The 26,276-nt window shown below is 31.6% G+C and overlaps 1 protein-coding gene across 1 annotated transcript in view; it reads left to right on the top strand.

Moving 5' to 3' along the window:
- Nucleotides 1-26,276, top strand: part of LOC127731085 (uncharacterized) — a 124,627-nt gene that overhangs the window by 71,812 nt on the left and 26,539 nt on the right. The window contains exons 8-30 of the mRNA XM_052239944.1: nucleotides 1,337-1,450; nucleotides 2,056-2,346; nucleotides 2,862-3,003; nucleotides 3,686-3,899; nucleotides 5,087-5,242; nucleotides 7,049-7,228; nucleotides 9,114-9,282; nucleotides 10,211-10,505; nucleotides 10,812-10,938; nucleotides 11,957-12,181; nucleotides 12,486-12,686; nucleotides 13,141-13,415; nucleotides 15,105-15,228; nucleotides 15,809-16,027; nucleotides 16,335-16,491; nucleotides 17,816-18,093; nucleotides 19,428-19,628; nucleotides 20,007-20,136; nucleotides 20,770-20,804; nucleotides 21,090-21,231; nucleotides 22,266-22,480; nucleotides 23,596-23,760; nucleotides 24,997-25,198. Coding sequence (XP_052095904.1) covers nucleotides 1,337-1,450; nucleotides 2,056-2,346; nucleotides 2,862-3,003; nucleotides 3,686-3,899; nucleotides 5,087-5,242; nucleotides 7,049-7,228; nucleotides 9,114-9,282; nucleotides 10,211-10,505; nucleotides 10,812-10,938; nucleotides 11,957-12,181; nucleotides 12,486-12,686; nucleotides 13,141-13,415; nucleotides 15,105-15,228; nucleotides 15,809-16,027; nucleotides 16,335-16,491; nucleotides 17,816-18,093; nucleotides 19,428-19,628; nucleotides 20,007-20,136; nucleotides 20,770-20,804; nucleotides 21,090-21,231; nucleotides 22,266-22,480; nucleotides 23,596-23,760; nucleotides 24,997-25,198 — 4,257 coding nt within the window. The remainder of the gene's footprint in view (nucleotides 1-1,336; nucleotides 1,451-2,055; nucleotides 2,347-2,861; nucleotides 3,004-3,685; nucleotides 3,900-5,086; nucleotides 5,243-7,048; nucleotides 7,229-9,113; nucleotides 9,283-10,210; nucleotides 10,506-10,811; nucleotides 10,939-11,956; nucleotides 12,182-12,485; nucleotides 12,687-13,140; nucleotides 13,416-15,104; nucleotides 15,229-15,808; nucleotides 16,028-16,334; nucleotides 16,492-17,815; nucleotides 18,094-19,427; nucleotides 19,629-20,006; nucleotides 20,137-20,769; nucleotides 20,805-21,089; nucleotides 21,232-22,265; nucleotides 22,481-23,595; nucleotides 23,761-24,996; nucleotides 25,199-26,276) is intronic.

The following is a 26,276-nucleotide window of genomic DNA, read 5'->3' as shown; positions in this document are numbered from 1 at the left end:
CAAACAGTACTGGAGGGCATATACACGACACAAGGATGGTCATATGAAGGAGTGTAGAAGTAAGTTATAATTACTGTTAATGATGTCAATACGAGATAGTTGATAAACAGTACTGGAAGGCATATACAAGACACAAGGTTGGTCAAATGAAGGCGTGTAGAAGTAAGTTATAATTACTGTGAATGGTGTTAATACGAGATAGTTGATAAACAGTACTGGAGGGCATATACAAGACACAAGGTTGATCAAATGAAGGACTGTAGAAGTGTAAGTTATAATTACTGTGAATGGTGTTAATACGAGATAGTTGATAAACAGTACTGGAGAGCATATACACGACACAAGGATGGTCATATGAAAGGGTGTAGAAGTAAGTTATAATTACTGTGAATGGTGTTAATTCGAGATAGTTGATAAACAGTACTGGAGGGCATATACAAGACACAAGGATGGCAAAACCAAAAGCTCAAACACATCAAATGAATGGATTAGAACTGCCATAACCTGACTTGGTACAGTCATTTTCTTATGTAGAAAATGGTTGATTAAACCTGATTTTATAGCTAACTAAACCTTTAATTTGTATGACAGAATGAAATAATGTAGAAGTCAGTTATAATTTGTACATAAAATTTTGATTTAAAGAAACAAAACTCTTAATAAGTGATATGCACTTAATAATTGATCTGTATCGTGTCGCCAAACGAATCATTTTAAATGATAAAAGACTTTAACATAACTAAAATATTTAAACTTTGTTCGTAGCATCTCAAACTAGGACCAAGACAAACAAAAACATCACAAAAAGCACAAGAAAGGACACACACACTCAGAATTGAAAATCAACAATTACCTTACCAGGAATGCGTAGACAAGATTTAGATACATATTTCAATAAAGGCAGTTCTTTTCCCGCAGCATTTAGACAAAACGAAAGGCGAAAGATATATATAAGGGACATTCAAACTCACAAGTCAAACACAAAATGAAATGCCAAAGCAAAAAAACAAAAAAGATTAAAAGACAAACAACAGTATACAAAACACAGATAACTAAAGACTGAGCAACACGAACTCATAAAAAACCGGGTGAATAATCAGATGCTCCGGAAGGGTAAGCAGATCGTGCTCTACATGTGGTCTACAAGTTTGATCTACACAAGCTCCAAAACAGGCAATTACAACAATTGTTTAAGAAAGCATATCCACATTACCATTCAACAACGGTTAAGTGGTGATAACCGATACGAATGAAATCCGATAGGAAGAAACAAATGCTATCGAAAAAGTTATATATACTCAACGATTTGGTTTCAATCATTATGTTCTGTTTACAGAAACATGTTCATGGAGATCGGATAGTACACGCTGTTACCCAGGAAACTGTACTGATGAAGTTGCACAGTCGTGTGTCTGTACTGATGGTTTCGGGGGCAACCATTGCGACACAAGTAAGTGTTTAATAAGACTCAACAAAGTAAACAATTTAAAATCAGTTAATTGATCCCTTTGTTATAAACACGTTTTTTTACAACAAAATTAAGTGAGGAAATGCAGTATGATTGACATACATCTATCAGGCGGTCGGTTTCGTCGATTGAAATGTTTTTTATCGTATCATGTCGGGGCCCCCATCTCTTACTACACGATATGGATTCGTTCATTGTTGAAGGCCATACAGTGACCTAATGTTTCTTCTACCACTTCAGTCGGTCTGATGTTAATAGTTATGTAGTTAACAAAAATACCGAACTCCAAGGAAAATGCAAAACGGAGAATCCCTTAACAAATGGCAAAATTAAAAGATCAAAGACATCAAACTAATGGAAAACAACAGTCATATTCCTAACTTGGTACAAGCATTTCCTAATTTAGAAAATAGTGAATTAAACCTGGTTTAACTCTTGCCCTGCGTACAACTTGTTTTCACTGTCGCCAATAATCACTTACGTAGCTCCAATACGCGTCGCGCAGCAAATTCAATTTTACATATGGCAAACTTAAAATACAAGACAGATATTTCTTCCTTGAGTTTTGTATACAATTTCTGCTACAGTTACAGAAGAGACATCAGTGCTATATGCAGAAATAAAACTTCACACTGCAACGAACGAAATTTTAACCACACCCAAAGACCCAAATGATCCAGGGAATGAACCAACTAAATGGACAAATAACAAAAATTTCGGAGAAGCCGAGGTAGAAATCCGCGCCAAGTATGTAGCCTCTGGATATTCCACTACTGGTACACCACCACCTCAACCTGACCCAAATGGGGTAACTCATTATATCACAGACTTTAATCATGGGATAATATATGGGTTGATTACAGTTGACTATATCAGAGGTAAATTGTTAGAATGAATCTTATTTTTATTGAATATCACTACTTTGCGAAACAGACGCCATCGAAACTAGGACATAACAATTACTGTTGTCAAAATGTGCATTTAGAAATAAGCAATTTGACATTAGACAAGCACCAAAACCGTAAAACAAGCTTGGGGAAACATTTGAATAACAGACGATTTTAAATATTATGTATTTCATCTGACAAAAATAGGAAGAGAACCCTGCAGGGAATGTTTTATTTATATTTCACTTACTAATAGTAGTCACAACGTGTGGTAAACTTAAAAGTAAACATCTTCTGAAGTTTAGAACGAAAATATTGAAGTCTCATCATAGAAACAAAATATGTAAGAACATTTAAACTGTTAATCTTTCAAAAACATTTGGAATGGCTATTTTATATTATGCAGTTTTTCACAACTTTACCATGACGGGAAGGTTAAAACCTGCTTTGTGAGATTTTAATGATATCATAATACATAATATATCAAAAGAAAACATTTTTTTCAGGAAATCCAAACGCAAACAATACCTTTTTACAATTTAGTTGTCCAGGCAACGAAGATTCTCCCATAAATGTCAACTATGATTGCTCAAGACTCAGACACAACAACAGTCAGGTTATATTGCCAACTTTTTATCACAGTGACCAGTAAGTTTTTTTGATAAAATTTTTAGACATGAAGTTTGTTTTCAATCATATTGTAAAATGAAGCTTGGAATATGACAGTTGTATCAATTGGTTTGATGTGTTTGAGCTTGTGGTTTTGCCATTTGTTAATGGACTTTCCGTTTTGAATTTTCTTAGGAGTTCGGTATTTTTGTTATTTTACTTTTTGCATCTAAATACAGGACACGAAATGTAGGATACAAATATTTACATGAATGCAAGATATATCTTTGTTTTGAATCAAGTTTTTATTCAGACAGACTACTAACATACCTTGATGTATCTTAAAAAAAAGAGAAGCAATAAACTTAAGAAGGTGCATAGCTTTAAAACTTCGAATGATATAACTTTCTTTTTTATATGTATACTGATAATATTGACACTAAACTAAATACTAAGGAGACATTTCACATTTTCTTGTTGTACGAAATTTCAAAGGCTAACATCTCTTTATAAGACTGCATTTTATACAAAAGTTGAACGGTCTTGATTCCAATCAATTTTTTTTTAATTATAACAGTACTAGTCAAATAGCACAATATCATTATATAAAAACAAATTGTATAAGTAAATCTATAAATAATCTTGTTTTTTTATAATATTATTATCATGTAACTATAAATAAATGTTATTTTGAACTGAATCTAAAACTTCTACATTTCAGATTAGTATTCTCTATAGTGGTCAAAAACGGTGGGTTCTTAAAATACATGAATAGGGAGTCAAATACAGAAATAAGATCACCTTTAAATGGTATTACATCGAGAAGAAGTTACATAATACAATGGGACTATATTCAACCATTCCATACTTGCTTAAATGCATTTGGTGTCAACTGTACCATACCTCCTCTAGAATTAAAAGATGCCACCAATGCAGTAAGTGCTGATACCAAAATTAGTTTAGGCAGAATATATATGTAATTGAGAATAATATAAAATAAGAATAACAACATAAATTGCATTTAGGGATTATACAGGATTAATAGAACTTAATTCATATGTAAATCGAGCACATTTATTTACGTTGACTTCAGTTTAAGAATTAATTGTTGTGTAATTGAATCAAACATTTTGTCTTAGTGAAAAGTCTCAGTTTTCCCACTATCGTGGATTTTCTCAATGGATTAGACATATATATGCCATTAAATCGAAATTAACTTGTTGTCAGTTTTCCACTGGTGTAACAAGAAACCCTTTGTTATTTGAATTTTCATTGGGGTCCTAATCTTCATGTTTTGTTATATTAGTCCTGTGATCAAGATCAGATTAAAATGCTTTCGTTATTTAACATAATTTTATCTTATGGCATCTTTTATAAAAAAAGTTTATAAAGAAACGTCTCTTACCTAATCTCACACGGTCTCTTAGGAGAAACAAAAGGCTGACATGTCACCAAAAGAGACTTAAAATAATTTAATACAGAGGATTTAGTTAGTAAATAAAAGCAACAGTAGCATACCGCTGTTCAATAGTCATAAATCGATAAAGCGAAAAACAAATCCGGATCACAAACCAAAACCGAGGAAAACACATCCACTATAAGAGGAAAACAACGGAACAACAGAAACACTGAACTGAAACAAAAACAAACGCCAAAATACATAGAAACGGACTTTATGATAGGAACTGTCATATTCCTGACTTGGTACAGGACATTTGAAGAAAAAATTGTGGGTCGAACCTGGTGCTATGGCTAGTGCTCAAAACCTCCCGCTTATAAGGTAATGTTAAAAATACCGCTAATGACAACATTACGTGACAGGAATACAGTGCAAATAAACCCAAGAACACTCAGAACAGAGATATACCTAAATAAATAATATAATAGTACCATACAACATGTAAACCTGGAAATAACAACAGACATCTGTGGACATTAACTTATTTATATCAATGGCGAACTTCTACTAATAAGTGCAAAAAACAACCTGTTGATTGATACTCCGACCTATCTTCAATTAAGAACACAATTATTCTTTTACTTTTTTAGCTACACGTCATAGATCAAATGTTAAATCTTAAATTATAAATGTTAAATTAAGATGTCCATTTACATATTTCAGTCGACAATATCATTAACATGGAGACAATGGTCTGATGGTTTAGCTGGAATAGAATACTATCAGTATGAGCTTTACGAATTACAGTATGATGGTAGTTCATTGAAAGAAAATAATATCCTCTACACGTCAGATAGAATACCCCACAACCACTCACAGGTGAATATAAAATACTATCCTCTTCGTGTCAGAGAGGATACCTCATACTCATTCACAGGTGAATATAAAATAATATCATCTTCACGTCAGAGAGAATATCTCACACCAATTCACATGTGAATATAAAATAATATCCTCTTCGCGTCAGAGAAATACCTCACAACCACTCACGGGTGAATATAAAATATTATTCCATATTGGTATTATTTTACCTTTGATAACTATTAACACTACTGGGTCGATGCCACTGCCGGTGGACGTTTCGTCCCCGAGGGTATCATCAGCCCAGTAGTCAGCACTTCGGTGTTGACATGAATATCAATTATGTGGTATTTTTTTTTATAAATTAACTGTTTGCAGAAATAAAAATTATTCGAAATACTAATGATTTTCTTATCCCAGGCAAAGATTACCTTAGTCGTGTTTGGCACAACTTTTTGGAAGTTTGGGTCCTCAATGCTCTTCAACTTTATACTTGTTTTGCTTTTCAACTATTTTGATCTGAGCGTCACTGATGAGTCTTCTGTAGACGAAACGCGCGTCTGGCGTATCAAAATTATAAGCCTGGTACCTTTGATAACTATTTAGTATGTTTCTCTGTATGAATTGGATTTTAAAGAAAAAAAAAACATATTCACCTGTAGAAAACTGATATTCACCGCGCTAGACGTCACGCGCTTTTACATGTAACGTTATGGTAAAATGATTGATGAGCAATTTGATTTGGTTAATATTTGTCATTAAATACATTGTTTTCTTCGGAATATGGAATACAATAATTAATGTCTTTTGCTTTGGTAAATATGTGGTTTAATTGACTTTTGAAAAGCTGATATTCACTTCGGCCGTTGACCTCAGTGAATATCAGTTTTTCAAAAGTCATTAAAACCACATATTTACCTCATCAAAAGACATTAATTGTATTATATCCTCTTCATCTCAGATAGAAGACCTCACAACCACACAAAGGTGAATATAAAATAATATCATCTTCAAGTCAGATAGAATACCTCATACTTATTCACAGGTGAATATAAAATAATATCCTCTTCACCTTAGATAGAATACCTCAAACTCATTCACAGGTGAATATAAATAAATCAAAGTTAAATAGTGTCTTTGTTGTTATGTACATCAATGGTCGTTACTTAAGTAGAAAGCCATTGTATACCATAAAGAACCACTTGTTAATAAAATAAATTGATACTTGATTAACAGCACTTGAAAAGAGAAACTGGTTAATGAACCAATTGTTACTTTAAAGTCTCAATAAAACCAACTGTACATTCAAGGAAAAATATTGAATATGTATTGGCTCTCAATATAGTCTCTAAAGAATATCGCTATTTCAACAAGTTTGTGTCGAATTGAAATGCTAGTAGTTTTAAATCAAACAAACAACTTCTTGACGCTACATAATCTGGAGAATACAACCAACCAGCAAATGTAATAGGTACCGGAACATTTAATTTAGAATTGAAAATATTGCAGAAAAGGTGAAAATTGTTAAATTGTTGAATTCTTAAGATTTGGTCAACGGTACTGATAAAAGATAAAAGATGTTATTTCATATCATTGACATATTATTATCTTTCATCGGTTTCATTTCACAAAATATTACTATCATTTCTTTTAATGAAAAATGAAGGAAAAACATCAATTGTCTTGAATATCCCCGGCTTAACAAAACATTTCACTCAGAATCTAGTGCTTAATGAGTATGTTGTGTGATATGATTTTAAAATGGTATTGCGATGATGCCTGTTTTCATTTACTAATTCCATATTCATTTTACATTTTCTCCAGTCTGAGTTTAATGTGACAACACCTGGAATGTATTCCATTATCTTTACGGTATTTGACAAAGCTGGCAACCACAAATCTACCAGATCTGTTTTCTTGTTTGACGACGAATCAGTGGTAGAAACAACACCAGGGACACGCATCATAGTGACAGAAAGTACGGTTAATACTAATTATACTTGGGTAAGTCATCATAGTGACAGAAAGTACGGCTAATACTAATCATACTTGGGTAAGTCAGCATAGTGACAGAAAGTACGGCTAATACCAATTATACTTGGGTAAGTCATCATTCATATATGTCAAAATGTTAGCTTATGTATGGAATATTGTATGATTTTAAAATAAGTTTCTTGCATCATATTAGAATATATTTATTTTACATTAGTTGCTCGTAAATATTTAAACTTGAAAGTATATAAAACTTGAAGGATCATACAGACATTAGACAAAAAAGACACCAACCCAGCTAAGGAACACCTGTATATCAAAGAGATAATCAATGACAGTAGCATCATTTACATTGAGTAAAATAGGTATCTGTGCAATATTAAATATCCCACAAGATGAACACTGTAAAACTAAACATATCTATTAATTTCGATCATAATAAGTTATATGGTTTGCTACTGATCCGTAGGGAGTCGCTCACAGGACTTTTTCTGCCAAGTTTTGTATAAAAATAAACAATGAAATACTATAATCTTAATACATAATGCACCATTAAAAGTAGACGTGACGTCATGAACCCCATATAAAATCTACTTATCCCATACGGATCCAGAGGGGGTCGCCACTTGACGTTGTTAAACCAAAAACAATGTCATTTTTTTTTATTCAAGGTGCGATAAGTTCAAATGAGAGATCAGTTGAGAGAGAATTTATTAAAAAAATATAACAGTTTTAACTTAATGTAGATGGGGGGTCAAAATTAAAATCATGTGAATTTTTTAATAATTTGTCAAAATGTAGTTTATATCATGCTTTTTTCAAAAATATAATAAAAAGTATGGGTCACCGGACTTTTTTTCATGCAACGGGTTGTGCAAAATTGTCAGATTTTGTATAGATTATGCATGGAAATCCCAATTTTTTTTGATAACAAGACAACTACACCATAGAATTTAAAGATAAAATATGAGAAGATAGCTCTAATAATATGCTTTCAGATATGAAATAGAAAAAATGGGGTCACCGGACTCGTTTTCTTACTACACAATAAAATAGGTAAATTCGCAACACATTCTTTTGTAAAAATTACTTTATTTGAGTTATCTCCCCTTATTTCTGAGTTACCTTCCCTTATGTGTCAAAGTAAAGAAAAAAAAAAGAATCAAACAAAAAAATCTTGTTTTTTGTAAAATACAGCCGTAAATATGATAAAACACATAATTTTCTATATTAACACAAAAAGTCTGTCACATGAATTACATACTACTTTCGAAATTTGCACATTTCATTAAAGATCTAGACCGATTGTTATCTGCTTTTTCAAAATCCAAGATGGAGAAAAACACCCCGGCAACCTTAATGTTAGACACTTGTCTCGTTTGGATTTGTTTTGATTTATTTCATTTAATAATGTTTCTAGTATCTATGGAATCAAATTTTGATGTGAAATATAACCAGTCTATCAATCAATTTCTGAAATCACCATTGTCCTATCTGTTCAAAATTTATTTCATTATTGATAAAGGATAATAATAAATAAAATTAAAAAAAATGTCTTGGAGTAAATGTGAAAAAAAACCATATTACCCAAATACCAATGAAGACTTCCAGAGCGTTAAATGGATATATCTTGTACAAATATTTAAACGATGTTATTTCACAGGTGCTCCGTTTTTATTTCTAAATTCATATTCATTTTAATTATCTCCAGTCTGGGTTTAAAGTGACAACTCCATGCATGTATCTTTACGGTTTTTCGACAAAGCTAGCAACGGGTTTAGGTCTTACATTATCTTGGTTTTCAATTGTTTGAAATTGACCTATCCTGAAGAAGGTAGATCCAGAACAGCGCATTGGACGCACAAAATTAATACAGTTTGTTTTTCATTCATTATAGGTAGTTCAAAACATGACACATTTACACGTAAGCTGGACTGAAAGATTTACGAATGAAAGGCACCATGTTCGACATTGGCTTGAACAACTCGCACCAAACAAACATGTAGATGAATTATATGACGACAAGTTCGGTGTGAGGAAGGTTGATTGGTTCACGAATGTCCTAGGTACTTACTTTGTTATGATTGGTTCACGAATATCCTAGGTACTTACTTTGTTATGTGACCAAATAACACAGCAGAATATCAACAGGAATATAAGTGTGAAGTTTGATAATGTTATTCGCATTTTCACTTGACATATGTCTCGTAAAAAGTTAAAGCGCGGCCAAAAAGAGAATATTGTCTCTTTTTTTTTCCAATTTAGGCTTATCACAATATGACAACATTTGAATACATTTTTTCTTATTGTTTTACGTATTGAAATTAAACATTTTTTTTATTCGTTTCTGGTTTACTGACTTATTTAAGGGGATCGTGTTTGGACTTTATTGGTTTACTTTTTTATTCGTGTACTCAAGATGAGATTTAATTTTGAAATATGGGCGACTATTTTTTTATAATATCTATATTTTTGTTCTACTCGCAAAATATCATTTCATCGAATGCTTTTTCAACCAACCGTACATACAAGCATATGTATAACAAAATTAATACTACGTTATAGATAAACGGTCAATTGACTTGTTCAACTATAACTGAACAGATATACGACATTCGTAACGTTGGAACGACATCAAAAATAACCATACATTTTAATTAATCAAAAAATATATGGAATAAAACAAAACCATAATAATATTAAAACATTTCATATGTCTTTTGTATAATGGAATTTTATGCGACTGTCATACAAGTGAGAGGTTTAGCTAGCTATAAAACCAGGTTTGATTCCCCATTTTCTATATAAGAAAAAGCATGTACCAAGTCAGTAATATGACAGTTGTTATCCATTCGTTTGATGGGTTTGAGCTTTTGATTTTGCCATTTGATTAGGGACTTTCCGTTTTGAATTTTCCTCGGAGTTCAGTATTTTTGTTATTTTACTTTTTGTCGTAATTATCACGAGTTTTATAGTGGTCTACTGGTATTTTAGGTGTTGTGAAGTTTGACGTTGATTATACTGTTACCGGACCGGACGTTACATCTTTTCTTGAGTACAAAAATGTTGATGACATTTTACAAGAGTTAGAAGAGCTAGAAGTTATCTGGGAAGATGGACAGAGACTTGATATTTCTGTGAAAGCCACTGACATAGTGTGGGAATATAAAGAGGAAAGCATTACTGTTTATAAGGATACATCCCAACCAATAATAGAAAATCTATGGTTGTCACGTGATAGTAAAGAAGCACTGTATGTACATCACATTGAAGACTTTTCCAAAATGACGTAAGTTTTTCTTTTCATTTATTTGATATTTTTCGTAAAGAAAGAAATAAATTCGAACATTTTATTTATTTGTATTTAGTTCATGCATTAACAGATGTGTTTTTCTCATGTACATTTTGTATATTAACTTTTATGATCAAAACTCAAATAGTGGATTGATAAACACTTATCAATTACACAAAGAAAATAAATTGTGCGGTCTTTCCCAGCTACAATGTATTTTGTTAAATAATATAACTATTTGTTTCTTCATAAACAAATGAAATGTATATTTCATTGGTCTTTACCATCAGTTTATCGTTTAAGGATTGAGTGGGATACTTTTGACTACCACAGTGGTATTGATAGCGTTCACTGGAGGCTGTATGACAATTTTACAGGATCAGACATATTGCATGGACAATCGCATTTGATTGCACAAGGACAAACCGAAGTAATATATTGCATTTATATGATCTTAAAACTCTAGTGCATGTGTTTTCAATATAACCAACATTATCATTAGACATTATCCCATATTTTTGCTTTCTGTAATATTAACTGATTTGACCCGACCAATCGTATCATAGCATTTTGATGTTTAACTCAGTAATAATCAGTAAATTTGGCACCGTTAATATTCTGGTAAAAAGAATTTTCTATAAACCCAATAAGACGAAAATAATCATGCTTGAAATGCAACTTTTATTTGGTCCGTTAATAGATGGACTCCGATTTAAAAAATGAAATGCTAATAGCGTGTATGAAATATATAGTACTCTAAACATATTTTATTATGTGAACATGTTGACCAATCATTTATGTTTAACAATACATTGAGGGTTCGGCGCCAACAAACTAGTTTAACCCCGCCACATTCAGTATGTGCCTGTCCCAAGTCAGGAGCCTGTAACTCAGTGGTTGTCGTTTGTTGTTGTGCAGCATATTTGTTTTTCGTTCATTATTTTTTACATAAAATAGGCCTTTAGTTTTCTCGTTTGAATTGTTTACATTTGCCATTGCGTGGCCTTTTATAGCTAAATATGCGGAATGTATGGGCTTTGCTCGTTGTTGAAGGCCGTACGATGACCTATAGCTGTTAATTTCTGTGTCATTTGGTCTGTTGTTGAGAGTTGTCTCATTGGCAATCATATTGTTTTTATATTGAGACTTTTATTTTAGTTTGAGTATCATCAGCAACTTATGACGATCCGCTACTTATTAAATTTGCTGGTAGATTATTTTTTTTAGACTATATATTACTCTCATCCCCAAAGATGGAATATGTGGTTTCTTTATCAGACTATATGTCCGGGCAAAAGATCATTAATAAGGCTATACGACACGAGTTAATTAAAACGGTATTTGAAAAGCAGTTACGTTGTTTGTTCCCAACCCTAGGCCAGTATATAATCTTCGGTACCAAGGCTGTTATTTCTGATTCACAAAATTATACTTTTCTCTTAAATTAGAATATAACAGCATGTGAGTGGAAGTATGGAGGTTTTCCACGTGGTTCCGATTGTTATTGTACACTTTATCACGGATGCTTCCATCGACATTTTCATGTTCAACCAAAGATCGTGAATGGTTCTGGTCTAACGCCTGGTAAGGACAATGGCGTCCATGATTCGGACTATTTCATTACAGTCACAGTAATAAACCAGGCAATGCTGAAAACAGTTTTAACCAAAAAAGTTTGTATATCTAAATATTTCACAATTAGATTTTACATATTGATGATAACTACATATATTTTAGAAGCAATGTATGTATTTAGCTCTATATTGTAATGATACATATTAAATGGTTAATTTGGAAAATTAAGCATGTGTACTATGTCTAATCATTTCCCGTCTCTTTCGATTTCACTTCAAAAAATTATGGTCTCAGGGTGTTTCAAAGAAAGCCATATTTTTTGACGCGATAAGACTGAAGGATAATATTTAAAGAACACATTGTTAGTATACAGTTATTTACAAACATTCCTCATTACTTCAGATAACGATAGACACATCAGCTCCACAACCAGGAATTGTTCATGACGGTCTGCCTGATTTCCCAGAGATAGACTATCAACAAAATCTACAACTACATGTATATTGGGACGGATTCTTTGATCCAGAAAGTGGTGTCAAATACTACAAATATGTCTTCTCTGATCACTGTTGGGAACGGAAGGACTTAATAAATGCATCACTTGTAAGTATAAAAGTGATGACGACATAATGAAAATATGGTTTTGACTAATTGCTAAAATCAGTAAAAATTTAAGATGTTTTCAATTGATGGTTTTGATCATTTCGTATTTTTTTCTTTTTTTCTCTTTTACAAAGGTAAATCATACAGGTTATCTATATTTTTCGTGTAAACTGGAATTAATGCTATTATAAAACAAGTTCACTTTTATTAAGGATAAACAAACACAAAGATAAATACCAAAATCTTTGACAGTAAACACAATATAACTAAGGTTAAGTCTACCATCCAGTCTTTCCTGTATCGGTTGATATAGTCTAACGTTTTACTTTACCTTTTTTTGTATTTACCTCAGAGTTTGGTATTTTTATCAACACTTTTTGAATAGCAGAAATCGAAGTAGTATAGGAAGTTGAATGTATTTATAAGCAATTGATAACATATTCTTTATTTCTAGGGAATTGAAACTTTCAACACATTTGCTAGTTTCACTGCCTCAAAAGAGGGTAAATATTACGTGAGCGTTGTTGCTTTCAATAGAGCAAACGAGGCATCTTCACTGGTGTGTTCCGATGGTGTTACAATTTCCTCGTCAGTACCATATGTCGTAGATATAGTTGTAAAAGATTTAAGAACAATACCTCGACTTATTGAAGATAAAAACAATAATATTTGGTACCTAGATGGATCGTTAAGAAGGCATCTAGTCAACAATAGTAAAAATGCATGCAGGTATGTAAATTTTATTCTATATAGTATATCAATTTATAAAAAAAAAACTTTGAATTATGATTGAGATGCTATCATAGTTAGGTTTTTTCAATCACGTAGCTTTTATTGACATGTTAAAGGTTATAAAACTTACCGTAAAAAGTATCAAACATTGTCGATTTTAAGACATAATTGATTGTGTTTAATAAAATGGCGTATTTGAGATAAAATGAGAAGATATCAACTTTTGCATCACAAATTTTCCGTTTTGATTAACAACAATCCTTAAGCTGCATCAAATGCTGTGGAACAACTTGTAAGGTATACCAAATGTCTTTGAATTAAGGGTACACACACGCGACCTAACTTTTAATAATGTAAACATGACATAAGCATCCTAATACAATGCATTTGTAATGATGGTCAAAGTGGATCATCTCCTGTTGTAATGATGGTCAAAGGGGATTATCTTGCGTTGTAATGATGGTCAAAGTGGATTATCTCCCGTTGTAATGATGGTCAAATTGGATTATCTCTCGTTGTTATGATGGTCAAAGTGGATTATCTTACGTTTACCTAACTATTTTAACTTAATATTATAAGTGTATTTAATGCGAATTATTTCGGATTTGACTTAATTTTACAAATGTATTTAATGTATGCGAATTATTTTGGATTTAACTTAATTTTACAAATGTATTTAATTAATAATATGTATGCGAAATATTTCGGATTTAACTTAATTTTACAAATGTATTTAATTAATAATATGTATGCGAATTATATCGGATTTAACTTTATATTAAACATGTTTTTGATGTATGCGAATTACTTCGTATGTAGAAGTTTAGTTTAAATATGTAGCTTTTGCCCTTTTCTAATTTCTTTCATCAAAAGTTCTTTCCAATATTTACAGTAACCAACTAATTTTGAAAAGAATAAGATTAACGTAGTTATTTTCATCTCAAACTATCTATTGATATAATGTTTCATGTAAAAATATATATAAGACGGTACATTTTAATCTCAACAACTATTGAGTTAGAATTGTTTTGTTTTGAAAAAATTCTTCAATAAATTTGCCCAATTTCAATGAAATTTAATGGAAAATTTCATGAAACCTATGTGGTTTATTTTGTTTCTATTAATTAAGAGGAAAACAACGGAACAACAGAAACACTTAACTACAACAAAAGCAAACGCCATCATACATAGAAATGGACTGTAGATAACAACTGACATATTCCTGACTAAGTACAGGACATTTTAAGAAAAAAGTGTGGGTTGAACCTGGTTTAATGGTTAAACACATCTTTCAGATAATGTGATGTCTGTCCTTTTCTTGTCCAAATAAGATATCATATTGTAGTGGCTATCCTGTGAAGATTTCGTAAGGTGGTTAACCCCCAATGTATAGGTAAACTAAGATATGGGTGAGTCCTTGCAAAACTGGATTAACTCCAGCACAATTGTTTCCTGTGTCAGGTCAGGCTATCTGGACTATGTGTTGTTCTTCTTTTCGCAGAGAATTGAGTTGTTGGTGGTTGGTTAGTCGTGGACCGGTCAAATTGTTTGGTTATTCCTGTTATCCTTTTTGTTTGTAATAATCACAATAATATCAATTATAAAATAAATATGTACAATAGTATAGGTGATAATTTGTTATAATAAGATATAACCTCGCTAACGTATGTTTTTTTTTTCTGGCAGTTCCTCTTCCAGTCTAATTGATGACATTGATATTTATCCAAAGTCGATGATAACTGCAATCGATTGTGAATCCTTGGCAGACCAGTCATCGTCATTTTTATCTATATTGCCGAGGATATCACAGGTTAGAATTATAATTAACATGAGTGTCGTAACTACAAGGTCGCTAAACAGTCTTGGATTTATTTTGTTTGCTAGTGGCAATGACTGTATATTCAACTTTTGGTGTAATTACAAATGTGCCGATAAAGCAGTTTTTCGAAGATTGTATGATGTATTCTACACACCTGTTTTCAAAATACTTTCAATTAAACACAGAAAAAACGAGGGATTAAGACAGAAACAATGATAAAAGTATAATCGTCTAATTCAAATGAATGCATGTATATATAACTGAGAATGAAAGTAAAAAGCAGTTGGACAAGTTAACTGCGACAACCAATTCGTGACGGCTAACGGCAAGCTTTTATTCAATCTCACTAAAAGACAACAAGAAGTTGCATGTACTCACAAAAATAAGATAACCAACAACAGCAATAAAAAAGATGGTTATATGATTACTGTAAATGTTTTTAGAGGTCTCGATAATTCTCATTTCCAAAAGATATTATAAACTGCTGGTAGAAATTTTTTAAGGGTTTTTGAGAATTTAACAAGTTTTGTATCTCCAATTTCGAATATTCTATTCATTCAAAATTTTGTAGCTTCTTATTAGTTGGAAGTCTGGTATTGATGATGTTCTAGTATATGATTATGAAGTCGGCCTTTCAACAACAAAGGGCAGTGCAGCTCCGGATATAGTACCATTCAAGTCTACTAAACACCACAATCATTTCAGATTAAATAATCCTGATCTTGATGAAGGAAAATTATTTTACGTCATAATAAAGGCTTTAAGTAAGACTGGCGTTGAGGGAATGCAGGTAAGTCGGCTTATTTTATTGGTTAGATGAAAATCAAAGTAAATGAGGTTTTAATATTAGTTCAAATATTTTAAGAAAAGCAATCATACCATTTGTTGTCGTCAATTTTGATTTTATTTTCACGATAATTCGAGTTAATCATTGACTAACAACTTAAAAAAATAGAATTAATGCTCCTTACACATGTGACATTTTATAGGTTAACAACTATGACTATCTAATGAGAAATCATCAAAACGGCATGAATTTCATTTTGTAAGATAGTTCTTTGTACTTGGAGACATATAATACGTACCTAATATTACAGAGTATTGGACCGATCATCATTGATGCATCATCTCCAAGAGTTGACAACAGCCGAATAGACGTTAAGTTAGAAAATGAAGTGTTTGTTGCTAATTGGTCCGGAATATTATTTGTCGATGAAGAAGATCCATATCCATTGACATATGAATATGCAATAGGTATAATACTGAACAGTCTAAGCAGTTAACATAATGATACGAATATATTCAATGTGTATAATTCTATAGACTCTATAGTATGATCATGACTATGAAATAAAGATAATTCTATACAGTTTTAGAAGTTGAAATAATAAAACATCGTTTCCGTTCAATCAAGTTCGTGAAGGTTTGAATGAATAAAAAATAAATTTATAATTCATACAAATGAAATGTCTTTTGTTCTTAAAAATTACCAATCGTGATTTTTTTTTTTTTTTTTTTTTGTGAAAGATGACTTTCAATTTGGAATTTGATGCGACTGTCATACAAGTGAGAGGTTTAGCGCTATAAAACCAGGTTCAATCCACCATTTTCTACATAAGACAATGCCTGTACCAAGTCAGGAATATGACAGTTGTTGTCCATTCGTTTGATGTGTTTGTGTTTTTGATTTTGCCATTTGATTAGGGACTTTCCGTTTTGAATTTTCCTCGAATTCAGTATTTTTGTGATATAACTTTTTTCAAAACTGTATCTTCCAGGAATTTCTTGAAATCCTCAGTCCAATTTGTGAACAGCTATCTTTTTTTTACGTTTTACGAAAATTTCACTACCCATTACTTTACTTTCATTTTAATACTCTCAATTTTTTAAAATGCAAGTTTTTTTTTTTTTTTAATTTTTAGTCAAATCAAACCTTTCAGTATCAGTATGTTAAGATAACTTGCGTTTTAGGAAGACAGTAATTAAAGTTGTAGTTTTCAATGTTCATATTTAACCAGGATACCATTTGAAATTGAGAAATATACTCGTTCCATGATACCTTGTTTTCAATGTATATAAACATTTTCTTAATTTATATCCAAGTTGTTTTTAGTAGTATGTTTTTTTTTTAAATGCATATGCGTATAGAATAATTAGCTATATGTGTTATTATTACAATAGTGCTTTCATGAAAATTAAAAAAATGAAATTATTCATAACTAGCACCAAACTTCAAATTTTAAAAACAGCGGTTCACATTTTGTCGTTTTTGCATGTTTTGCTTCTACGAAAACTTCATACTAAGAACGTGTAAGGAGATGGTTAAACAGTTTTATGATCTTAAGGGAAATAATTTCAAAAAGAGGCCGAAGAAACCAAAGGATATACAAAACCAAATATTGGAATGTAAACTTACAACGCCAATTCAGAAAGCAAAACATAAAAATCAGCGAAATCAAACTAGAAAAATGCGACAAGAATAGATATTTCTCCTGATAGTTGTTATATTTTGTTAATAGGAAACAATATTTTATGGATAATGCGATAAATGGAGTAGACTTTTGATATTTCATTGCAGGTCGTCTTAAATATGGAACGGATATCTTAGATTTTAGTCCTCTGTCGTTCAGGAAAAGCTGTCACCAGTCAAAACCACCGATATGTACGGCTATTGAGGCTAGATACCTACCTTGGTCCCTACATGCTGACCATGAGTATTATATCACAATAAAAGTAACAAATCTAGCGGGATTGACAGCTACCCACACGTCAGAGCCTTACAAGCATTACACGCAGATGCCAGTGCCAGGTGTTGTGTTTGATGTTAATAAGGCGTCAATAACAGATAAGTTAAAAGTGAGCATACACATTTAATTGATAATAATGGTAAACATCGACGTATCCAGAAACGTGTACGATGTAACCATATCTAAAAACTTTAGAAAACATATGTGATTTCTATTTGCAATTTGATGTTGATTGTTTCAGTATTATCTTATACATTATCTTATACTTATTTGGTTGGTTGAAGCTATTTGATGAAAGGAGTCCAATTGGTAGTTCAATTTTCATCAATGACGGTATCGGAGAAAAAACGGATTTAAATTGTCGAAAACATTGAAAAGATTATCACTAGGAAACCAAGAATGAAATTGTTAATTTGGCACAGTCGTGATCGTGACATTAACTCCTACGTTGTATCACCAAATTTTGATTTAGTTGAATTAATCTTGTTTTTTTGCTCACCTTAGCCCAATGGACGATGTGAGTTTTTTCATCGCTTGGCGTCTGTCGTCGTTTGTCTTCGTCTGCTGACTTTTACAAAAGTCTTCTCCTTGAAAACTACGGGACCAAATTTTACAAAACTTTGCCACAATCATCATTGGGGTATCTAGTTTAAAGAAAATATGTCCGATGAATTATCCTACGAACAAAATTGCTGAAATAACTAAAAATAGAACGATAATTTTTTTAATTTTTATGAAAAATGCTTTCAATAAAAAAAAATTTACTTGGGCTGAAAAGTTCATAGTGTTGAGATCTACTTACTGTCTATATGCTTTAAAAATTTAATTTTGATAAGAATTATTGCCTTTGAATGACGACATTTACCTTTGTTTTTCGTGTTTGCCTATTATCTTGAACATAAGAATAGAGAAACGTGAAATAGAAAAAAGGATCAGCATACAAATTCTACAAATAATTCAAATAACCGAAACTATCAGTCAACTTCTTATTATAGTTCGTGTCCTGGAATGACTTTTTTACCATGGTTTTGCGTGTTGGCCTTATACCTTAAAAACTATAACTGATAGATAGAAACTTTAGAAAGCGAATATTACCAACAAGATAAGATTTGTAAATAAGTATAGGGGTGTGACACATTTTCTTTAGCATGGAAGATGCATTCAACTATGGTCGCATTTGACTAGGATTGCAAGTTTCCTTCCGAAGGACAGTGGTTCTCTCCGGGCAATCTGGCTTCCTAAACCAATAAAAAGTGGCCACCACGATATAGTTTAGAGTGCTGAAAGTAGGGTAAAGTACACATAATCAATTAATTCATCAACCAATTAAAGCTTTTAAAATTTTGTTTTTCCAAAATATGCATTCTTACACCTGAAGAATGTCTATTAAAAACAACGTGTTGTACGATAAAAAACTGAAATAACATGCTTTTATCTTTTTAGGAGACACATGATATAGACTTTACAGATGTTGTTGATACATTTTCATTAGCTTGGAGAGGATTTTATCATCCCCATCTACTTTTAGAATATAAACTGTGTGTCGGTACCATACCAGAAAGCTGTGATATTGCCGAGACAAATAATGTAGATGCATCTTCAACTAGTTACACATTTGACAATTTATTGTTAAACCAATCGGAGGTAATGTTTTGATATTTCTACCCCTTCACATTTGTACTAGTTCACTGATCGTATATTTTACAGGTTTCATGTGATATATCAGTTAATAGTACGGTTGAAAATAGTTCTGATTCCGAAATCATTTTTGGAAATACTTTAGTTTATAATTAAAGCTTATTATCTGAAGCTCTCGGTCATTTCCCAATTACATCAGTTTATTTACAGTTCTTGAAAAGGTTTCTATCAAAGTTGGACGTAAACACCTCAATGGTACGATTTCAATTGAAAAAAAATAATAGATATTGCGTACTAATGCATGCGAACCCATATCCTTCGCTTTTCTATTATAGAATCATTTCAAACCGAAACAGAATTTAGAACTCATTCTATTTATTACAGACTTACTATGCAAGTGTCGAAGCTATATCAATAAAAGGATCTGTTGTCATATCATCAGATGGAGTTACTGTTCTTGATACATCAACACCGGTCATAGGAATCATCATTAAGGATGGATTCAATTGTTCAGGTATTCAAAATACGGACAAATATGTCTTGATTAAAAAAAAAACAGTGAAGAGACCAAGGGTGTAAATGAAAAGAAAAACATACCAAAAGATACACAACAATAACAAAAACTACACAGAAAACTTAAGATTGAGGCACAGGAACCCCACTTAAAATTTAAGTGAACTTAGTTACTCTGGAACGGTATATATTTCCTGCTCCACATGTGGCACCCGTCTTGTTGCTGATGTAAGTACATGGTGAGCGATGGTAAATTGCATTCATTTGGAAATGTCAGAGTCGAGAAAAAGAGGAAAGTAAGAGGTTAGAAGATACAAAGGTGGAATTTAAAAAAAATCACTTGTCTTAGAGGAACAGACAGCAATCAACATTTATTAAAGAAAAAGATTAAACACAAACACGACAGCTGAAAAAATTTAGATTGAACTATACAAACAAAAAGTGACCGTATTTAAATGCACACTTACTTATCTATTTTTATAGATTTTGAGCGATGTCAATCATTAGTATACCTGTATTTATGGCTTTGAATTCGTTAAAATTCATGTAATTGATAATGGCAATTCCTGTGTACTCTTTCTAGTATATGTTGTATATGTATTAGTATGATATAAATAGTCATTATTTATTTTAGACAAACTAACTCTCAAAAGCAGTCATCACATATTGGTAAGTTTTACATTCTATGGTCAGTTTTCACACTTTTATGTGACTAAAGTACAGTTATAATCAATGTAGATTGGTCAGATCCTATTGAAAGAAAAAAAAAACATATACTGCACTGAAATTTTGTGTATGATCTATGCTGGTTACAAATCGTTTTTTTCAAAGAAATTTGAACAATACAGAAGTGTTTTTTTTCGAAAGCTTTGATTTATTTTTTTACGTATGAAATGTTACGACATATTACTTTTAAAATATTTTATTACATCTGTTATTAAAATAATCGTTTAGGATCCAGTTCCTCAATGTGATGAAGATACTGACTTCCAGTCTTCGACAACTATGCTGGGAGCTTATTGGAGTATTAAATCGACTTCCAATACGTTTATAAAACACGCATTCTGGGGAGTTGATGAGAAGTCTCCAGTTGGAGGTAGGAATAAAAATAAGGAATTTCTGAATAAGACATATTGTCTTTCGTTATGAGATTGTTTTCTTATACGCATTCCTTTAGATTAATATTATATGACCATCTATTTTTTTTTTAATTGTATTTGTATGAAACATATTTGTTTTACCAGAAATGAATACAGAAGCAATATCCTTTTATATAGATATCCGGTATATATATTCCTTCATAAGATAAGCAAAACCCATATTTATCTGCATCCTATTTTTCAAACAAATTGAATTTTATTGAAAAGACTACTCTTCTTTATGAAAACGAAAGGTGACGGCGAAAGATAACACGATCCTTTATATTAATGTAAACTTTGAATTCATGTAGATTTAATTATATCAGCACATTACAGAATACAACATTTCGATTTACATAGTATTCATCAGTTAACTTAATAATAAGGGGAGACGCTTTTTTTAAGGATGCATTTTCATATGAAAACTTTATACATTCATGCTGCTTATGAACTAAACACTATACATGTACTTAGATATCGATATTGGTTTGTAAATTACGGCAATATATTTCTTGTTTCTATGATGATCGAAGTGACCATAATGTATTATTTGCTTCATTGGTACCTGTAATAACGTGTATTAAAGCGATAATAGTTGTTTCGGTAGTTACCAAACTGACAAAAAAGTACAGTTTTTGTTTCCATGGTAGAGTAAGTAACATAATGAATTACTAATAACTATGATTTTTCTTAAGCATTTGTTTTGTAGGCTGTTATTTGTCTTTTCGCCGTTTTTTCGGTTTTGTGTTACCATGGCGTTGTCAGTTTGTCCTCGACCTGTGATTTTGAGTGTCCGTTTGGTATTTTCCGCCTCTCCTTTTATTCTCAAGAATTTAATATGTGTAAGGTTATAATTAGTATAAATGCCTTTGCCCTTTTGTCATGTTTTGATTACTTCGTTTCGATTTATTGCTGCAAGTATACCGCATCATTGCACTTCTTATATTTCTTAGATAACTGAATTTCCTAATGTTATACTTATATTTCTTAGATTACTGGACTGAATTTCTTGATTTTACTTACATTGGAAACCATCATAGAATGACAATAGGAAATTTGAATCTAGAACCAGGTCTGACTTATAGGATAAAAGTGAAGCTTTGTGCTGATGATATATGTTTTCCAATCATGTACAGCAATGGAGTAACTATCATACCTAATACACCAGTGACAGGTGGACTATCAGTAACGTTAGAGACACATAAGGTAGTATAATGCTTCTCCTTTTTTAAAAGAATATAATATGCATATTGTTCTTTTAAAATGTTACATCATAAGTTTTATATAAATATTACGCCATTTGAAATCGATGGTTCATACACATCCATTGTCTGTGCACAATCTGTGTTTAATGAATAGATAGATAAAGTAAAAAGAACGTATTGCACAGTAGGATTATCATACAAATCTATCAATTACCAGTGAGTCAGTAATGCTGGTGTTAGACTATCAATCCACAAGGATGCCAAAAATCAAAGGTTAATGTTTCTTTATCGACATGTCTTAAATACTTCATCTAATCTCAATTCAAGACAAAAAATAAGACTACTTCAAGTATTCCAATGGGAACTTTCATAATGCATGTTTTAGAGTTTGTCTCTAGTGCTGTGTGGAGGAAGTAGAACATTTCCCCGTGCTTGAAGTGTATGCTCTTATAACATTTACAGTTATGGTGTGCTTGTTCATGTGATAATTTCTCATATTAATACACCGTCAAAATTTCATGTTTGGTTAAATTTCTTCAAAATACTGGTCTGGTCATCTGTTTTGTATATGGCCCTTTCATACTATTTTAAACTGCTAGGTTTTCTTACATATATTTCGATGTGCCCCGTGCTGTCTATCATTTGTTTTTTTAGTTTTATATGCATATTTTGTACATATATATATATAAGTTGATACAATATTCCAATTGGTGTCCTGATTTCCTAAACAATATAAATTTGCTGATTGAAACGTTAGTCCCTGAGGTTATCACCAGCCCAGTAAACAGTACTTCGGCACTGGCATGAAAATACGGATATTGTGTTAATAAAATTTGATGTTACAAAATTCAGGTCTATAAGCTATTCATTTTTAAACAGTTTCGGATTTTCAAATATTTTGGCCTCGAGCATCACTGAAGAGACATTTGTTGTCGAAACGCGCATCGGATGCAGAAAAATTTGTACCGTTATTGTTATTAAATGAACCTAACTTGATATCATGTTGCTGTTCAATTTCCGTTTTTGAGTGCTGGCAAAATGACAATGTAAGTAGAGTTTTTTTTACAGCGCAACAATAAACGGGTCTTTACTTTTGTATTTTTCCTCTGTATATAGATGAGTGTTACATGTGCAAGAATGTACGATCCCGATCTTGAAGATACACAAGAGGCGTTTGATGCAATCGAAAAATACGAGTGGACTTTAATAGATGGCAATTCTGGTGGAATGTATGTTAAATGGCAGAAAGTGAATAACAGCAAAATTATCAATGACACTCATGTAAGTATTATGTTCTTTAATTGAATAAATTATATTAAAAAGGAGGAGCACACAACATATCAAGTATGAATAGCACTTTACCAATTTCATGTGTCCGAAGCGTTTTTCTATATTAACCTTCACTACAACAAGAACGCCTAAGCCTAAACATTTGAAATCCAGGGATGTATACGTAGACAAGTTAGGAAGTTATGTGACCAAAATACCATAATAAGGAGTGTGGTAAGAATGTCAATAAGGTCAGTGTTAACCATAGAATGAAGAACGAGAATGCTTAAAAATATTATCGGGTAACTGTACTAGAAAATAATGAAACGATTCAAAGAATGTTTGTTTATAACTTAAAGATGTACTTAAGTGAAATTAAAAAAATCTAGAATTTAAAATTGATACTATAAGTCAGAAGAGCATTAGTTAAGGAACAAGTTGAGCTAAAAATATTGATAGGTTATAGAGCTCCTTTTCGAAATATTTATTTTTTTATAAATGGCGGGAAAAGGCTGACTCGGACTTTTACCTTATATTTGCATTGGTATTATTTGGGTCTCAAATCGAAAGAAAAGAAATCTAGAATCTGCTTAAATCTTGGTAAATGACATTTTATGAGCTATTGAAGTCTTATATGAAAAGAAATATGGGTGGTATGGGGCAAAATATTTTACCCTGTATCGTAGGAAAAACACCAAGGAGTCCGAACATCTGACAAAAATCCTAACCTGACCTAAGTACATCCTTAAGCTAAGCAAATAACAATGAACGAAAAACAATTATAGCAGTCGACAACAAATAACATCGCCCGACTCTGAATTTGGGTATTCATATAAATAATATGGCGACATTACACATGCCAATGAGTGTTCAATCCTCCCTTAAACTTTGGGATACGGTTTTACATCACAACATATGATAAAATTGTGAAAAAAATAAATGGAAAATGGCTGAACTCAATATATCTACGCTAAACTAATAAATTAACAAAAGACAGAAAATACAAAAATGTGGATTTTGCATTCATTAAAGTGTCGATCCCAAAAGCTTACCAGATTGATTTCTGAAATCTTCATGATATGCAGGTGATGTTTAAAAAAGCTTCCGTTATTTTTATCATTCATTTAAATGTAGTAAATATGAATCTGACGCTAACGTACAGTTTTCATGTTTGTTATAATAAATATCACCATGTTTTTATATTTTTTCAAACTTATGCTTGATGAAAATATGTGAATAACTTTACAGTTCAGTTTTGACATTCAACTATCAGATGACATCAGTTTGTATAAATGTAAAAGGATATCTGTGAAAGGTTCAAACAAGGTTGGAATAGCATCAGAAGTGTCAACAGATATTAAACTTTGTGATGTTGTTGATGGACCACGACAAATTCACCCAAAGCTTGTTATAGATGCTCATGGTGAAAAGGACACATCTTCAGCTGCAGGTATCACATTGCGTAGTGGAAACCTCTCACAGTTATATAGCACTATTGATTTTTAGAATTATCATTTAAATTCATTAGAACTTTTTACTTAGATAAAATAGTTCTATTACTTTCTTAAAAGATCAAAGCCTGTGTTTATGTGATGAGCTTAATTCCAACGTTTATCTTGTGTTTCGATGACGGTAACCATAGAAAATCGTTTCCAATTCTGACATCACAATTCATAATAATTTATTTTAATTAACTTTTAGATTTACGACAAAATAAAAATGCAGAACGTTTAATCAAAAAGGGAGATCTATGCTTATATAACTAGTAAGCTCGAAGTATGACAATTCCTTTAAAAAACAATGTATATTTATATATGTTTCTTTCTAACCTTCATTTCACATTTGAGGTACCTTGAGTAATTAATGTAAACAATAAAATAGATGTAATTTGAATGCCAATTTAAGGATCCAAGGCAATCCCTCTTAAGTAATTTCATCATTCAACTCCTCAAGTATTCAAGTATTTATACATCTAATTTTTGGCTACATGTTTTTGCGTTTGAGAAATCCTGTTGGAGGTAAATTCAAAATAGCACTTTGGACGCACCAAACTTATATATGAAATATATATACATTGTTGGAAATATTACATCTATTTGTTCGAGCTTAATGAAAGCGAGGCTGGTCGAGCTGTCTCCTGCTTTGTAGCAAGAACAAAAAAAAATGTATTTCCCGTCAGTGTACGTATCAAAGATTGAAGCTTTCACCTGATTTTGTTTTATTTCCAAACTGTTGTGTGATTTTTATAGAAATCGATCTAGGTTAAGCGCGGACCACGCAGGTCGACACAATAATGAACTGTAATTTAAACAGTGATTGGGAAAAAAGAGAGAAGATACCACTAGGCATTCGAAAATTATAAGTAAAAAAAAGTAATACTATGGCCACAAATAAAAAAAAACACGACGAGACAATCAACAAAACAAACGTTACATTGAAAAATGAAGACTGAGCAACATAAACCATATCAAAAACTGCTCATTATGTGAATTCTGTCGTTGTGATCAAGCAAGTAAACATCCGGCTAT

This window comes from Mytilus californianus, unplaced genomic scaffold (assembly GCF_021869535.1).
Source record: "Mytilus californianus isolate M0D057914Y unplaced genomic scaffold, xbMytCali1.0.p SCAF_2, whole genome shotgun sequence".
Classification (NCBI taxonomy): Eukaryota; Metazoa; Mollusca; class Bivalvia; order Mytilida; family Mytilidae; genus Mytilus; species Mytilus californianus.
Note: the sequence above shows the minus strand (reverse complement) of the source record. Positions and strands in the feature narration are given on the sequence as shown.